The sequence below is a fragment of the Scylla paramamosain genome, chromosome 15 (genome assembly GCF_035594125.1).
Source record: "Scylla paramamosain isolate STU-SP2022 chromosome 15, ASM3559412v1, whole genome shotgun sequence".
Taxonomy (NCBI): domain Eukaryota; kingdom Metazoa; phylum Arthropoda; class Malacostraca; order Decapoda; family Portunidae; genus Scylla; species Scylla paramamosain.
In genome coordinates this window covers 18,104,663-18,124,074 of record NC_087165.1, presented here as the reverse complement: position 1 = coordinate 18,124,074, position 19,412 = coordinate 18,104,663, and the positions used below count along the sequence as shown (strand labels likewise).

At 37.0% G+C, this 19,412-nt stretch overlaps 1 protein-coding gene across 2 annotated transcripts in view; it reads right to left on the bottom strand.

The window, feature by feature from the left end:
- Positions 1-9,463: 9,463 nt before the first annotated feature.
- Positions 9,464-19,412, bottom strand: part of LOC135107555 (zwei Ig domain protein zig-8-like) — an 81,750-nt gene continuing 71,801 nt past the window's right edge. For both annotated transcript variants that reach the window (XM_064017556.1, XM_064017555.1), the window contains 2 exons: positions 10,911-11,124; positions 9,464-10,192 (listed from right to left, as the gene is read on the bottom strand). In XM_064017556.1, coding sequence (XP_063873626.1) covers positions 10,053-10,192; positions 10,911-11,124 — 354 coding nt within the window. In that variant the 3' untranslated portion in view covers positions 9,464-10,052. The remainder of the gene's footprint in view (positions 10,193-10,910; positions 11,125-19,412) is intronic.

The window sequence follows — 19,412 nt, the reverse complement described above, 5'->3', positions numbered from 1 at the left end:
ACCACTTGCTATTATTATCACACACACACACACACACACACGGCCTCTCTCTCTCTCTCTCTCTCTCTCTCTCTCTCTCTCTCTCTCTCTCTCTCTCTCTCTCTCTCTCTTACACACACTGGCGCAGGTGATTTTACAATACATGTTCTGGCGTATTGTACATATGGACGCCGAGCTGCACACATCGTGCCTATCAAGCCATTTTCTGTCCCAAGTGTTGCCGTGTGCGTTCATTTGCTCGCCAGCTCTGGAAAGCGCGGGTGGACAGGTGAGGCAGGTGTGCGCTACCTGCCGTGAAAAGGATTAGAGCGCAGGGAGATGGGCCGACGGATTAGTAACCGCCCCACTTTGGCTATACAACAGCGGTGCTGCCTAAAGGGGCTGATTGATACAAGCAATGAAAAAAAAAAAAAATTGATCAACGTATTTGCGTTATTATTTATTTAATTGTGTATTTGTTTATTGACTATTGTTGCGGTACAAAAACAAATGAACAATTGCCTCTGATATTTGCATGTTTACTTATATATATATATATATATATATATATATATATATATATATATATATATATATATATATATATATATATATATATATATATATATATATACTCAGGTTATATTATCTTCTCCCATTTTCTGAGGAGAGCACTTTCATTATCCGGCCATCAAGCCATCGACTATCGATATCTATGTTGAAATTTGGCTTGACAGTCTATCTTTTTCATCGGTGTAAGCGTGGCTCATATTTTGAAGTCTTGCCGCGGGACTCTCGAGATAATTGTGTATTCCTCGCGCTGTTCAGCATTTGCTTGGGTACGTAGCGACGCACCTTCGCGGTCTAGTGTTGACGACACCCTCGGGACAGTGCCATTTGCACTCTAGCTGCAGCGAGCCTCCGCGCTGGCAGACCTGTTCCGAGGCGATATTTTAAACGATATTGTTAGTGCTTGAAAATAACCTGCATGGCGTGAAGAGATCACAGATTCCTATTACCTTACCTTCCTCTTGCAAGAAATCGTATTAACTTGTCAGGAAGGTGAGTACGAGAAATGTTATAGAGAAATGTGTTTTACTTTGCATATATTGAAATTAGTATATTATAGCATAATTTAGCAGGAAAACAGCCGACCAGATTATGAGTCGTGGTAAGTGGGTAAGGATTTGTCATGATGAATAGAACCTGAAAACATAGTTATATAATGCAGCAAGATTACAGGAACACTAATGCGGATGATTGAGGTATTTTTGGCCTCGAAAAATAAGCTGTAATGAAATAGCAATGTCACTCATTAATTCATATGAGTATCGATGTTGTGATTCGTGCTGCAGACGTTAAGCGCTGTTTTTGTATCTCAGTGCAACATAAAACACTGTTGTGAAGGGAACCGCAATACGTACCTGAGCTGGTCGTTCTAATTGGGTATTTAATTTCAAGAAAGTGCAATGTGTCGCATTGGTTGGGCTGATGATCTACGTAAGCACAACAAGCTCTAGGTACAGTTATTAAAGATTTTTTTGCAGTTTACAGAAGTAGAGTTGGATGCAGACGACGAAAAAGAGGGAAAGGGGCCTGAGGTAGGGAGGGAGGAAAGGAGGGAGAGGAAGGAGAGAAGAAAGGAGAGAGGTAGGCGACCTTTTGATGTATAAGAAGTATTCCAAGAGCCAGGTACGCTGCTGCTATTCTAAAAGTTTATCCTTTTGTATCAGTGCTAAGAAGCGTCCGCTGGTAGTATATATATATATATATATATATATATATATATATATATATATATATATATATATATATATATATATATATATATATATATATATATATATATATATATATAGAAAAGCACTTTCATCAAAATTATAATATAATTTCCTTTTCCTTTTAAATTTTTGTTGTGTAACATATCTAACGACAGTGAAACTTTTACATTTTTGCCGTTGAAGCATTGCTTATTTCTGTTCGTAATGATGGCATTTAGACGGTACTGGAAACAGTACAGTTAGTTATCTCCCAAAACAGCTGTTAGATTAGAAACTAATGAACAAAGCTCCAACAGTAAGTTATTTAGTTGCACCATCGATCATTTACATAACAGATCAAGTGGGAGTGTGAGAGCATCGCTGATGGAAGTTTAGGTGTTTCGATTTTGTTTTATATTTTATTTTTTATCAATTATTATCTTCTTTTTTTACATGTCAAGACGTCCGGACAGTGGCACAGTAAAAAAAAATGAAAATTTCCCAAAAGGAAACTACAAGAGAAGTTTTTGTTATGAGGCGTGTTGATACTTCTCTCTTTTATAGTACGTACTTCACAAAATCTCCATAGCAACTTTACTATTCATCTATTCACACATTTTCAAACTATTACATGTGATTGGCAATCAATGAAAACTGGAAAAAAAAAACGAAATTCGTATAAACTCAGCGGTTGGTGGTGATGATAATGTGTAATTATGTTGAGACGTAGCTTGTGGTACTGGAGTCAGAGAGGATGATGAGGGAGCAGTGTGATATATGAAGTAATAGTGATCTGGGTAAGCTAGTATTAATGGAACAGATGAAGGGGAATGAGGGAATTATGTTATTGAGTTAGTGAATGATAACGACAATCTCTTCATCCGGATGTGCATGAAGCAAACACCACAAGCCTTGATAAGTTAGGAAACCATCTGTTTTATTATTATTATTATTATTATTATTATTATTATTATTATTATTATTATTATTATTACTACTATTATTACTATTATTATTGTTATTATCATTGTTATTACTGAGTTATCAATTGCTTTAAAAACTACTGGATTCTATCACAGTTAGAAGAAACTCTCAAAAGGCAATAATAATAAAAAAAATAATCCTATCACGCAGACATAGCACGTGGGATATGGGGACACTACCACCACCTTACTTTCATCTCTTACACTAGGCGGTGCAGTCATATTGGGTGGTTCACCATACACCCATTCACGAGACACAAAGCGAGGGATACACCTATAGAACAGGCGATGGAGATGGCCTGTACATGAATTTTCTACGGTGACAACGTGTTGAGGGGGAGGGGAGATTAATTTCTTATCGTGCCCTATTGGTTGAGTAAATATTAATGCGCGTGGATGTGGAGCGAGTGAGGCTAAAAGAGAAGAGATTGGTAGGATGTTTGAGAGACGATATTATGTGCTAGCGTCAAGTGAAGATGAAAGGGAAGGGTGAGTCTGAGTTTGGAAGGGTAAGCGGAAGGAGGTCAGGTGTGGAGAGAGGAAGAGCGGGCGGAGTGGCCTTGGTGAGCCCAGAAGTGTAGCAGATTGTGTTGGGATAGGAGGAAGTTTTATCGAGACTGAAGTGGGTGAAGTTGGAACGAGAACTGTGGGCGTTTGTGACTGCATATGGCCCTGATAGTAAGAGGGATGAAGGGGAGAGAGAGAAACCTGGGGTGCTGTCGATGAGTGTTTGCAGATTTAAAGCGAATGTAAATGCAGTTTTCCTGAGCGATCTGAATGCTAGTAGGTAATGTATATAAAAGTTGAAGCTGCACTACGTTTTTCAGATTCTAATCGTAAATTCATCAGACTGCTCTTTACCTCTTTATATATATGTTATCTATTTATATTAACTCTTCCCTTTCTCAAGATCTGCGGGACCGTATTCCGAAACGCTACTTCTTTATGAGCTATATTGAACAGACTCTTGGAAGTTATTGGAATTTTCAAATGTCTTTTTCTACGATTGTAATAAAAGATCAACGATGATTCAGCACCATCAACAGGAAAAATACCGATGAGAACCTGCCTAATCATCTCTCTGGCGTTTGAAATTTACTATAATAAAAGATCCAAGTGTTCAAGAATATGCTCCCTAGTGCTACTTTGCATATACCGTTCTGTGGTTGGTGGACCTCAATATATTCAGTACTGCTATATTCTTTATTACGTTCACTCTTTCGGAATCAAGGCGATTTCATTCTTCACATCACCACTCCGGCTCCTCCGTATCCATTTATAACTTGCAAATGCCTAGGGGGTTTTTGTGCTCTTAACTTTCATATTATTCCTTTCTGCAAACTCAACAAGGTCACTTTTATAAAAATATAAAAAAAACGTGCTATATTTCTAAGTTTACTTATGCATCTTGTACTCTTTTGCTCACTTATTTACACTGAAGTCTCCCGCTGTGAAAGAATAATGAGTCTTAGGTCTCTCTCTCTCTCTCTCTCTCTCTCTCTCTCTCTCTCTCTCTCTCTCTCTCTCTCTCTCTCTCTCTCTCTCTCTCTCTCTCTCTCTCTCGCCATTTTGTGAATCTGAGAGATAAAAATAAGTTTTCAAAACAATAAATTACTTGATTGATTTGATGACACCATAACAACGGATCTTCTGGCGCTGAAAGAGTTTAAGGAGACTAAATTTTGTGGTATAATGGTAAAGCAATTTTGCGTATGTCATTTTCATTTCAGCCTAACACTAAACATAAATTGTGATGAAACTGAAATCAATTATGCTTACTTGAAAGCTGACCCAATTAATTTTAACGTCCGATTTCATCTACGCACCACTGACGCTTTTGGTGTGCTGTAATAATAATAATAATAATAATAATAATAATAATAATAATAATAACAAATTTTCTGATATATTTTGAGTCTTCATAGGTTAGCTTACGTAAATCCAGAAAAGGTGCTCAGGCCATGTATGTGCAACAGTGATGAAAAATGGAAGTCAAAGTTTACTTTGTGATGCACTGGACGGTTTTCCACTGTTTCCTTCTCCTCAATCGTCCCTGATTAAATAATTTTATTCATTTTGCTTATCTATTATTATTATTATTAATATTAATATTATTTATTTATTTATTATTTTTTAAGGCGCTTCACCCACAGACTGGGTTTTACTTGAGTACCGTCGTACAAGATCAGCATGGAGTATAACGGTTGTCACGTTTTTGTCAGTAAATACCTCAATATTCCCGCGCAGATCACGTGGATGAGATACCTACCTTACTGCTACCTTATCGTCCAATTCCTGGTGCCAACCACGTGGGAATGTAGGAGAGTAGACTTGTAATTTCCTGTGTAATGATATACTGGTGTTGCCCTCCAGTTGTCTCAAAGGTATGCGCGGGACCTCCGAATATATTATCCCCTCGATAGAAACTACTAAATTTAGTATTTCAGCGGCACCTTGCATCGTTTAATATTTCAGCATCACGGCAACCTGTCGTAATCCTAATGCATTTTGCAAGCGTTTGAATTATCAATCAAAAGAATAAACGCAATTGTAGTGAGTGTCAATCAGGAACGATGTGCTGCTCGCGATCACTGCTTTCTCCTGATAACCTCGCGTGAGATTACGAGGTGTTGAGAGTTGTGTGTTACTTTCACAACGTTGCCTGACAACTGGCTCTCAAAGTGGAAGTGGCAACGGTAGTGGGGGGCGTTAGTAGTGTTAGTGAGAGCGGTGGCAGTCATGGTGGCTGTAGCAGGAAGAGCAGAACAAGGAAGGGGATTTGACTTTAGTGTTGCAACTACAGTATTACGCCAGTGACTTTGACAGAAGGTGAATTCACAAAGACTGTTATTATTTATATTTTTAGCAAACCGTGAAGTTGTTTTAAAGCTATACCAAATAATCAGTATTTATATATATATACATATATATATATATATATATATATATATATATATATATATATATATATATATATATATATATATATATATATATATATATATATATATATATATATATATATATATATATATATATATATATATATATATATATATATATATATATATATATATGATTGCGTAGAAATGTCTTCATTATTTTCATGCGGTATTTTCGAGTATCATTAGTTTTCCTCTTGCGTATGGCTTGTAACCGTGCTGTGACTTGTAGTGTTTGCCATTTTACTCACATTCTAATACATTGTTTTATTCACGTCTAGGGTGATTTGAGAGTTAACTTTTTTTTATTTATTTATTTATTTATCTATTTATTTATCTATTTATTTTTTTTAGTTCCGCCCGCAGTTTGCGAGCCCTGTACTATTTTTTGCCAATAAGGAGCCAGATGTTATCTCATTGTTTTTCTCATCATAATGACATATTAACAGTCTGATGCGTGAGTGATTATGGTGATTTAGTGAATTATGTTGCAGTAATGAAAGTCTCCCTTTGTGCAAAGTTTTTTTTATTTGTTTTATTAATTATTTTCTCGCCATCTTTAATGTCTACTATATAGAATTGCATTTTTTCCCCTCCTTAGAACGCGTGAAGTAAGTGTCCTGTTTTTTTTTTTTTTTTTTTTTAATGTATCTATCCTTTCTTCCATAATGTGCTCGTGGAACTGTCTTGCTTTTACCATTCTTTTTTACCCTCTCTTCTCTAAGGGTGTGTTGAATCGCTCTGCATTTTTTATTGTTTTTTTCTCTCTCCCTATCCTTTCCCCTAGTGTGTGTGTGTGCGTGTGTGTGTGTGTGTGTGTGTGTGTGTGTGTGTGTGTGTGTGTGTGTGTGTGTGTGTGTGTGTGTTTTTCTTTTTTTTTTTTTCTTATTTTTTCTTCAGTAGACAGCACCGGTTCCCACGATAACGTGCAAGAGAATCAGTTGATGTAAATATGCACCCCGCAGGTAATCCCTTCGCACCACCTGCCCAAACGTGCCTGTCCCGCCTGCACGCCACACTTTCCTCCTCACAGAATTAACGCACGACAACACATTACTTTCTCATTTGTTTTACTTTTCTGGGCCGCAGTTTTCTCGTCCTCAGTGGTGTTTACAGTTTCTTGAGGTAACCCAGAGCCTGTGTATCTCGTGGCAATATTACTGCTTCTTTACACTCACACGGTTTCTTTATTTTCACTAGGAAAGAAGTTGCTTGACTCTCATTTTCTGCGGTTATTGTATTACTCTATCAACCTGGCGCTTTATACAATCTGTTTCTGTCCTTTGTTCATTTTGTTGTTGCTGCTGTTGCTGTTTGTTTTACAGAAAACAATGTTAGTGTCCTTTCTTGTCCTAATTTTTGCCTTTTTGTGGTGTATGTATATTCATGTTACCAATACACTCATCAGGCCTAAGTAGAATATATATATATATATATATATATATATATATATATATATATATATATATATATATATATATATATATATATATATATATATATATATATATATATATATATTTCTCTCTCTCTCTTAAAATATGGTGTGTACGTTTCCTGAGAAAACTGTTTAATTATTTTGCCAACGCTGAAGTATGTCCTGGGTGCATTTTAATGACTTTCGCAGTTCATGATGTTTGTCGCCTGTTACCGAGGAAGGTGAGGGAGGACAGGAGGACATTTGTATTGGTGCTGTGAGGCTTGCAGCTGTAGGAGACTGAAAAGGTCAAGAGGAAATTTGTTGGGGCAGTTAGATGAAATGTTCGTTGTTCTGACACTGCAAGATTTATTTATTAATTATTATTATTATTATTATTATTATTATTATTTTTATTTTAGTGGTGGAAGTCTTGTGTTAGTTATGTTTAAGATATGAAGTGAGGAGGCAAGAGGTATTGTGACAACGATGACATTGTGTTCCAGGAAGTGGAATGTAACTTAAACATTAAAGTGAAAATATCTTGTTGTGTGGCGCATATGACAGACCACTGATGAATAAGTTAGTGCTGCTGGGACAGGTATGATGGAAATAGCAACATCTTGAGGGCCGATATCTCTGTGAAATGTGTGAGGTCGGTGATAAGATGGAACAATTGTGAAGAAGCAGGAAATAATTATGAGAAATCCCGTATTTCCGAATCCGAGAGGAAGTCTCCACGTGTACTATAGCGTGCCCAAAGAAGAAGCTCTGAAGTCAGTATCGTAAAGGGATATATTTGGAGTAGCTCTTCACAGTGGTGTTATTATTCTCTAAGTGTTTACCTCGACCTGGAAAAAAAAATAACATAAAGGGTTTTCGTGGTAACCTTTCTACTTTAATGAGTTTCTGCGGCAAACCCTGCGTGTTGAAGGGCAGCTGGAATCCCATTGTGGCTCATTATACATTCAGTGTGTGTGTGTGTGTGTGTGTGTGTGTGTGTGTGTGTATGCATGCGTGCGCGCGTGCGCGCGTGCGCATGCATGCATGCATGCATGTATGCGTGTGTGTGTGTGTGTGTGTGTGTGTGTGTGTGTGTGTGTGTGTGTGTGTGTGTGTGTGTAAATAAACCGAGATGGATATTCACAGATAGATAGGTAGGTAGGTAGATATTAAAGAGAGAGAGAGAGAGAGAGAGAGAGAGAGAGAGAGAGAGAGAGAGAGAGAGAGAGAGAGAGAGAGAGAGAGACTGAACGATAAATCAATAGAAACATCCACAACGGTTTCTCACTATACAGTGACAATGTCTGAGATCGGGATTCTCATTCACAACCACCACACATTCAAGGTAATTTTCCCACGCGATTCATTAACTATACATGTGCAGTATGTTAACTATTCATTCTGAATGGGGTGCGAGCAGGCTTACCCAAATCATGAATATGCAACACTGCTAAAGGTAACATGTCATACTCACACCACTGCCATGATAGAAACCTTAATGCAATGCTGTTTAAATCCTGCAAAATTTAGCACCGAACCATCAAGATGTTACTGCAGAATACATTTTAAATAATGTTTCTCCATACAACAGTCGACACCATTTCTTCAGGGTCTTCTTTTGTTGTTTCACGTAAAAGACAAATTCTTGAATAATCAGGGATATATATATATATATATATATATATATATATATATATATATATATATATATATATATATATATATATATATATATATATATATATATATATATATTATCTTAATAGGTGTTCAAATATATATATATTTATTTATTTATTTATTTATTTATTTATTTATTTATTCATTTATATATTTATTTATTTATTTATTTATTTATGTGTGTGCGTGTGTGTGTGTGTGTGTGTGTGTGTGTGTGTGTGTGTGTGTGTGTACACGTACATACGATGCAGTAACAGTGTTGGCAGGGGCTAAGAGCCGAACCCTAATGGACTCTTCCCGGCAGTGTAAGGAGCACTGAATTCTTCAACACTAATTTATAATCTCAAAGTCTGGCACAGTGCTATTGTCTTCATGTCCTTGGCTAGTTATTATTTTCTTTTATCTTCTGCTGTTTCTTTTTGCAGTGCTGTGTTGTTTCAAGGAACTATTTTGTTATGCTTGTGCTATTAGAGTAGACCACCTCGGATGTGTCCCATGACACTGGATAAGGATTGACTTTATCATTTGCTATTTTGTTCACTCCGAGTAAATGCACGAATGCCGACATTCTGACGACAAAAGAAATCTGCTGCATGTTATCTTAATAGGTGTTCAAATAAGAAAAGTCGAAGAATCCAAAAAGTACGTATTTCGAAGCAAAATGAGACAGGCTGTAAAACGGTAATTAACAGCAATTAATATTATCACCTCATTTTATTGAATATCCTTGTAACACATATCACAAATAGCTACATATTTATTGTAAAAGAACCTTATGAATGGTAATACATTAATGTGACTGGTAATACATGGAGCGGGAAGGGATAATCTCGTTCATCATATTTATTGATCATGGAAGTTTGTCGTAAAGTTTTTATAGTATCACATGGCAACCATTACTACGATTAGCAACTTTTTGTTTTAATTGTACGATATATTTAAGAAATTCTCTCCTCGAAATCATAATTGTTTTTGTAGTGGTTGGCTAATGTCTGGCCATGTGTGTATGTGTGTGTGTGTGTGTGTGTGTGTGTGTGTGTGTGTGTGTGTGTGTGTGTGTGTTATAAAAAGAATTGTAACCATAATATGAATGGTTAGTAAACTTTAGAAATAACACCTTACATAATCATCACGCTAAGAAACGTCACTGGCATAATGAAAGGAAAACGAATGTGTAATTATCAAATTCAAGCAACATTTATCAACAGTTAAGATGTTGAAGTAACACTCGTCTGATGTGGTGGTGAGGCAGCCACACGCCTCCACCTGAGGAAGGTGGCGAGGCCAATCAGGTTCCGCGCTGAGTGAGGTTCATTAAGTAAAGCAGGAGGGAAGAGAACAGATGAAGGAGGAAATTAATGTTGCTGGCTTTTGTCACACTTGTCGTGCTTGACTCAAGGCGCTGAATGGCTGCAGTCTTGAAGTCTCCTGAAATGTAAAGAAGAGAACGTTAATACTTGCATATCAGCGATTAGCACATTTCATTATAATATATAATTCCTCTGATTGTTTAAAATACATGAGATTTTGACGCTGTCTGGTCAAGTTGCACGCTGTCTAAGTCTTGGAAACTATCAGAATGGTACCTAGTCATCTGCTGCAAGCCACGTTTAAGTTGTAAAATCCTTCAGTCTGTTTGTTCTCGGTACCAGGATAGGATCTCGTACTTCTTTATGGTATCTCCAACATATTTCATAATGCTATAAAAGTATTTCCAACCAATGGCGTGATAGTAACAACAAGACTGAGAGGGGAGATGAATCACAACTGTAGATTACAGGTGGCGGACTGGGCAGGTTTGAGGGTTCGGAACCATCACGTGTCTTCATGCTTAGTAGGTTTTTGTAACTATCCCTTTACATGACTGAACGTAAAGTGAATAAAATAAATAAGATTACTATTTCTCAGCTTTTTTTTTGGTAAAATTGCCAGTCAGTGACACAAAAACGACCAGTCATAATGTGCTATTGGAAGTAACGAATCGCTACGCTAGATGATTCACTCATTAGTGGGGAAAATACTTGACATTTAAAATGTGATATATATTATATAATTTGTACTCTACTAAGTAATGGGATAACGAATACTAACAGTGCTATCGCTGTTGTCATGTCACTACTAATTTTGTTTATAGTAATAGTTTTACCTTCTGACACAAATACGAAGATGGATGCGGGAATGATGTTGTTGGCAGTGCAGCTATAGTTTCCAGAGTCCATGAGGCTGGCGTTCATGATGGTAAGTCTTGAGGTGGTCGGAACCCTGTGGTCCATGGCGACCGTGATGCCTCCGCGAGACTGGTCGTAGTTGATCATCTTGCTGTTATGGAACCAAAAGATGAACTGGGGTGGCACCAGACCCTGAGAAAGGAAAACAAGTACGCGTCACAAAGCAAATCTTAATGAAAAGGAAAACATCAACTCATGCCTCTGCAAATACATGTGTATAAGGAAAACCTTCGATAATACTTATGGGGGTAGGACTGGTAATGGTAAAACAACACTAATTACTTCTTTAAGAGAATCCTAGACATGTCTACGGGCATGAAAACAATCATGTACGAAAATCTCTGAGCTACTCGATGACCCTTTGTGCTGTCGGTGGTGTTTTCAAAATTATACTCTAAAAATCTTCATCAGACCATTCTACTGAGCAGTCACAGAGTTAAACGCCGTAATATGGCAGAATTCTTCTTATTTGTTGATCAACATCAACAAATGTAAAGTACTTAGCATAGGTAGAGAAACCCATCCAGAAGGTACACAATAAACAACGAAACTCTGGTGTGTTCAGGGTACGAAAAAGATTTAGGAGTTACAGTTAGCTCTGAACTCCGTCTAGGTAAGCAATACGTAGAGGCCAGAAACAGGGCAAATAGGGTACTAGGATTCATTTTTAGGAGTGTTAAAAGTAGAAGGCCCGAAGTAATATTAAAGTTATATTTGGCGCTGGTCAGACCTCATCTATACTACGCTGTGCAGTTCTGGTCCCCACATTACAGGAAAGATATAGGTCTATTATAATCAGTACAGAGGAGAATGACTAAAAGTATACAGGGGATGAGGAGTATTCCTTACGAGGTGAGATTGAAGCTGTTAAATTTACATTCTTTAGAGAGACGTAGGTTAAGAAGGAACATGATAGAAGTCTTTAAGTGGTATAGGGGTTATAACAAGGGGGATGTAAGCAAAATTCTTAGGATCAGCAACCAGGATAGAACAAGAATTAACAGGTTCAAGCTTGAAAAATTTAGGTTTTGGAAGGAGACAGGAAGAAATTAGTTCTCAAATAGAATGGTAGATGAGTAGAACGGACTCAGTAATCATGTTGTAAGTGCTAAGATATTAGGGAGCTTTAAGAGAAGATTAGACGGATTTATGGATGGGGATGACAGGTGGTATTTCTTGGAGGTATATTTCATACAGGGACTGCCACGTGTAAGCCTGGTCACGTTTTGCAGCTTCAATTATTTCTTATGTTCTTATGTTCTTATGTAAAAAAAATAAATAAATAAATAATAAAAATCACTGCCCGTTATGTGCACAAAATGTTAAGATGATCTGTTTTAGGGAACAAAGACGCTCAGAGGAGGGAAGTAACTGGAGACGATGACCAACCCTGGAGAACAGATTGAAGGAACGAAATGTGAGAATCATGATAGCATGCCTGAGGCGACGAAGTGAGCTGATGGAAAGGGGAATGTCTGGCGCCCTTCGGTTGAGTGGGAAAAGGATGAGTGGCTGGCACGGGACACTGAGGACAAAGCTGCATTAATTGGCCATGACTGGGGAGACGGTGGGATTAAACGGTGTTCGGATGGGTGACCGTGGCTTAAAGTAGTGTTTATGTTGTATTTATCATCATTTCCAGCCTCTGTGATTCCACTGCTGGACAAAAGTTTAGGACTTGAGGTTATAGGGCGCTCTTTTCCTCACACATTCGTACATCTTCCAAACCCTGCTACCTCTCATTATTAATTTCATGTCTGTTGAGATTTCGTGACAGTTTTTCCTTAGTTTATAAAAAAAAATTGAGGGGTGGTTTAGTGTATTTTGCATATGTTTATTCACCATTTTATCAATGAATTGGGTATGGTAAGTTGCTCAGTAGCAGTTTGGGAAACGGAAAACAAAAAACGGTGTAGAAACTCATCCTTCGCGATTTGCTTCCTGCACTTGTATAAATTTTGTTTATTTATTTATTTATTTTTATTTATTTCGAACAGGAATACAAATGAAGAGACGAGACAAGACATGACGAGTAAGGATGTTGCTGTTGTGACATGTAAGTGTTGGTTTCCGGTTGTATTTTTCTTATTATTCTGAATTTGCTTATGCTCTCTCTCTCTCTCTCTCTCTCTCTCTCTCTCTCTCTCTCTCTCTCTCTCTCTCTCTCTCTCTCTCTCTCTCTCTCTCTCTCTCTCTCTCTCTCTCTCTCTCTCTCTCTCTCTCTCTCATTATTATTACTTCAACTTTTTCGGTCATTGTTGCCAAGATGAAGCCTCGCAATGACGGAACAAGTGGTAGACAATGATGATGATGTTAATGATGACCATGTTGTAGAACGAGAGAATCCACAGCAGGAGAGGACGTGGGAAAAAGACTTAAACGTACCCTGCATACTCCGATGCCTAGCTCCCCTATAAAGGTGACTGCACAACGCATGGCATCACTCCCATGTCATTCAAAGAGTTTTCATGTGTCATCTTTAAATTTGTAGAGTTACAAAAGATGGAAAGTCGCTAGAGCTAAGAATTCTCACCAACAAGAGTCACTTTTCCTCGTAGAGGTCAAAGATACCAGCATGTACCAACCATAGTTCAATACAACGCCACATCAGCAGCAAACCTTCCCGTGAAGGCAGACTTGCAGGTATTGCTCCAGGAAGGCAAGCGTTCATCGGGCAAGGTGAATGTGCCGTGTCTGTTTGATCGAGAAGAACAGTTCTTTTGCCTTTCATGATATTACAAGGAATGCTTCAACAAGTGGTACAGATACATAAACTGTATGAACATTCACAATAACCAAGAATATATTTTGTACTGTAGTGGAAATGTGTTTCATTTCATGCCATTTTCTCGCAAATTATTAATAAAACAGTTATACTACACTATTTTATATATATATATATATATATATATATATATATATATATATATATATATATATATATATATATATATATATATATATATATATATATATATAATGATGAAATAGTACGTGTTGCAGTATAACTTTGCTTGATTAATAATATGCGAGAAAACGGCATGAAATGAAACACATCTCCACTGCAGTACAATATATATATACATATATATATATATATATATATATATACATATATATATATATATATATATATATATATATATATATATATATATATATATATATATATATATATATATATATATATATATATATATATATATATATATGACTGACTTGAATTTCTGAGGAATCGATTTGTATGAGTGGCCATAACAGAAAATCGATCACCACCCATTCACAGCACGGCGTATATTATTAAATTCTTTTGGTTCTCATTACAATGATTTTTAAAGGCCAGAGTTAATTAACCAAGTTCTCATGAACATTTTTTCTCAGTGATGATGCTAAAGTCATGAAAAGGTTCTTAAAAAAAAAAAAGAAACACTATAAAGCTTAGTGAGAATACGAGTACGTACCCACATGCTTAGCACATGGGACATGATGCGCGCGTGAGAGAATGGTTTTAATGAGGCTACTTATCTTTCATTCTAGGCTATGCGAGTAATTTCCAACTTGGGACCACTCGGTGGTGTTACGGACGGGGACTGCGTACATTAACGGGTTTCCGGCGCAATAAGTCTGAGCTTTTCTGATAACACCAGGTGTCAGTGTAGCCGCGCTAACCACTGTTTTCCAGATGCCAGTAAAAATAAAGATTATAAAAATAAGTAGTGTATAGATAAAGTGTGTGTGTATGTGTGTGTGTGTGTGTGTGTGTGTGTGTGTGTGTGTGTGTGTGTGTGTGTGTGTGTGTGTGTGTGTGATGATTTTTTAATGCTCTGTAAGAAAAGGAAAAGGAAAAATATACACTCATCGCAGAGCCACACTACCCGGGAACATAAAACTGCATAAAACTGTTGTGTTCAGCAAGATTTTTTTTTTTTTTTTTTTTCCAGCCTTCGTGTGATCTGTTTCCTCGGACTGCGTTGTTCCTTTTTTCCGGTTGTGACAATACTTAGGATTTTTATTACACTAGAAACTGTAAAGGAGAAGGAGTGTGTAAATGGCAGCTACGAGAGCATTTGTCGAGAAGCTCTTACCGACGCTCGACTTTTTAAGAAAACTGACGATGCTCGGCAAAATACGTGTATTTGTTTCACCATTGTTTATGCTTCTACTTGAAGAAAACTTGGGTGCGTTAACTTTTCGCTCCACAATTAGACTGTCGGACACAGTTTCCTTTGACAGACACGTCTTTACGATTGCCTCCTTGTTGCAAAGGCTAGGGCGCCTGGCTAAGGATCCGCGGGCCCCAGTTTGAAACCGGGCTGTTGCAGTCAAAGCACGGCTCACCCAGCTCTTCATCCTTTCTTCGAGTTGGTCGTTAACTGAGCACCTGTGGAAGTCTGGCGAAGGTAAACTGTGGAAACCCGGATGTCGCACTGACCCTGTGTTTCGGGGCACGGCACATCATCCACCACAGGCTCGAATGTCATTGAAACGGAAATGAGCGCTAAGGCCATGCGCACATTTAGTGTATGATTTTTACCTTCACCTTACTTACAGAGAAAAATTTCACGTCAAGAACTAACACACAGACACAGCTATGAATGACATTTTACAAGTACGGTACTCGCTTAATGCAATTTTAAGTATTCCAATTTATTTTCTTTTGCATGAAGTGGTTTCCAGAATATCCAAATTTTGTAAAGTGACTGAGTGGGTTTCTATTTCAGAATTTCTGTATTTCGAGAGTTATAAACATAATTTAGAACAACACCAGAGATTAGAAGTGTTGGACGTATATTTGCAAACCTTTTTCTTTCCTTGTTTTGTCCCGCAGTTTACAGTTACATGTAACATTGGAGTACGTGCATCGTTGTCAGATACCTTTCACAGCAGAGATACTAAGACCTGGGGACAGGCATAGCCGCTGTGGAAATACTCAACGAAGAAGGCGAAATATTTAAGATTTAACAGCATAGATATGAATGAGATTAAAAAAAGATAAAGTAATACAGAACGATCTGAGACTAGCGCCCATGAAAGCCCTTGCCTCCTTTCACTACCTCCTATTATGATCATAAAAAATGTAAAGATGAATTGAAAAAAGAAAACTTCATTAAATTTTTTTAGGTATTTTAATATCACTCATTTTGGAGGTGTCAAAGCAGTAGGAAAATTGAAAAATAACAGAGTAAGGCGGGCCATTTCATGGCTTAACATCGCAAGGAAGGAACGAATGAAGTAAGAATTTCACCGGCAAGTTCCAGCTAATCAATTTCAGTGGTTCTCAACCGAGGGGACGCGAGCACAGGACGGGAGGGAAAAAAAATCACGGACTCTCTGGCTATTTACAGTACAAAGGAGATGCAGCTATTGTGCCCTCCCTCTGTTTATCTATCTATCTATCTATCTGATTCTGTATATCTATCTATCTGATTCTATATATCTATCTATGGTGGCATAGTTGGGGAGGATGTTGAGTGAGCGGCGCAGGGAGGAGGGGAGCCCCAATTGCATTAAACCAGGTTTGGGAGGACCCAGCTTGTAAAAGGCTGAGAACCCCTGAATTAAGTGAAATTAATGCTGAAGGTTTATTTACGAGTGTAGAGTTACCTTTGCGTAGGATTTCCTTGCAATAAACAATACGTGGAGAGACATTTGTAGAGCGCAGAGTGTCAGGGACCGCCGTTGCATCTCCAGTGCGGAAACCGGAGCTTCATTTACATCATCAGCGAAGGTTTACATTAAAATATAACACAGTTGCATAATTTTAGATGTGTTATATATATTTCCTTCTTATTTTCCTTTGATTATTAAATTAATTTCCTAATAAGCGTCGCTGAGCTTATTCACTTTGATATCTAAACACCAGCCTCGCGCTTCAGCATCCAGCAGGAGGTTGGTGCTGAAGCTTATCATAATACCAGATATGTCATGATAAACATCTGTGCAGTCGGGCAGTATGCAACATTCAAAACGATAAAAAAAAATAAAAAAACTCTCCCCTTTATTTCATTATTCAACTATATTCAGTTAGTTATGTTATTTGAGGAGCTACGAGAACACTAATTGCATGCATAAGAATATAAGAACATAATAAAATAAGGGATGCTGCAAAAAGCTATTAGGTCTACACTTAGCAGTCCCTTTATGAAACATCCATACCTATTTCCGCCTATCATCCCCATCCATAATTTTTTTATGATCTTTTAAAGCTCCCTGATGACTCAACACTATCAATCTGATTACTGAGTCCATTCCATTCATCTGTTTGAGAAACACTTCCTTTCTTTCCTATCTCTTTCTTGAACCTAAATTTTTCAAATTTGAACTCGTTATATCTTGTTCTATCCTGATTACTGCTCTTGAGAATTTTGCTTACGTAACCCTCCTTATATCCCCTATACCACTTGCAGAGTTCTATCAGGTCCCCTTTTAGCCTACGCCTCTCTAAGGAATGTAAATTTAAAAGCTTCAGTTTCGTTTCGTAAGGAATGCCCCTCATCTCCTGTTACGTGTGCGTGGAAGCTGATTTTCATAAATTTTAGTATTAAAGTTCTAAGAAGATGGTACTGTATCATGTACTGCCACCGTAGTGATGCTTCTCAAGCAACATAATTCCATGCAAAAATAAGGGATATCTTCACTCCCTTCTCTATCATTGCGACGTTCCATCTCGCCTACTCTCCGTCCAGTATTTAAGATTTTTTTTTTTTTTTTTTTTTTTTTGCGCGAGAACAAAGTTCGACATTCATCTGAGAGGCGTAATAAAGGTATATGAACAGTAACATGCTGATGGATCGTGACAAAATTTACGAGTAGCGTAAGGACCAACTTGCCAATGTGCATCTTCCTTAGAGCATCCGCGTGATAAAAGAGAAACTGTAAGTAGGGTGCAGACGGCAAAGAGAAATGTAGCTTCTGGAACCGTCCCCACTGCCTCGCCTTCATTCCTTCTCACTTCCAAGAAGTGCTTTGATCCACCTTCCAAGGGAAAGCGTGAGCAGCGATCCGCATCAAAATATATTTAGAGAATCGGATTTAATTAAATACAACGATTCAGAACAATTTAGTGACGCAAAATAGGAACGTTTGAAATCATCTTATTTAATATTTCGACCACTTAAGTTGATAATATGTAGAACCAAGGAAGGAGAAAAAAAAATATTACTAAAAAGCTTTGTGTGGAACATATAAGCGTTTATAGCAAACCGTTACGCTAATGCCAATATGAATCCTGTTTCTCGGATAGCTTTGTAGAGCTATATATATATATATATATATATATATATATATATATATATATATATATATATATATATATATATATATATATTATATACTATATATATATATATATATAATATATATATATATATATATATATGTATATATATATATATATATATATATATATATATATATATATATATATATATACGAGTATATATATATGTATATGTATATCGTAGTCATCGTTTTGGTCTTCACCTTTCTTCGTGTGGGAATTTTTTCCTGCTACTTCTTCGTTCGTTTTATCTGCAGAGGTCTAGCAACTCTTGCCAAGGAAAAGCAGAATTCCGCTGAATCGTGGATGGAGTGAATTTGTTGTGCTCAACCCAAGACAAAAATATTGATGTTTAACGCTTCCTATGGTAAAATATATATTAATAATTTGTATTTATCAAGGACCAATTATTGATATGTTGCAAAATTATGGAATTAACAATAAGAAAACGAAGATCTTTTCCAAGTCACCTCTGGAGAATTTATTTCTTAGGAGGTGCGTGAGAGAGAGAGAGAGAGAGAGAGAGAGAGAGAGAGAGAGAGAGAGAGAGAGAGAGAGAGAGAGAGAGAGAGATTTGGCATATAACTATAATTACTAATTAATCATTAATCATTAATCTTAACAAGATAACAATAATTTTTCAATTTATTACTTAAAGGTACACACAGTGGGATGAAGTTCACCTTTTTATAATTTGTTTAGAAGAAACAAGATTTTATTGACTGAACTCACCAACAACAATTTTTCTAAACTTTTCACTCTTTGTAAGTAGAAAGGAATGTGTAACGATGTAATAATGATAATGACGATTCAGACCCAAAACAATTCCGATGGTGATAAGCAAATATGGAATAAACAGAAATACAGAAAGTAAAGAAATGCAAGCGTAAAATTATTCCTGGAAAAGAATGAAGTAAAAAAGTCGATAATTAATTAACTGCAACAAGGAACGCCATACAACGAGACGCTGGAACGACCCCCTTTCTCTCTCTCTCTCTCTCTCTCTCTCTCTCTCTCTCTCTCTCTCTCTCTCTCTCTCTCTCTCTCTCTCTCTCTCTCTCCTCCTTGTGCAGCTTGTGTTAGGGCAAGGTGGTTTCTCCCCATATTCCTGGTTCAGGATTAGTTAGACATTCCTCTTATG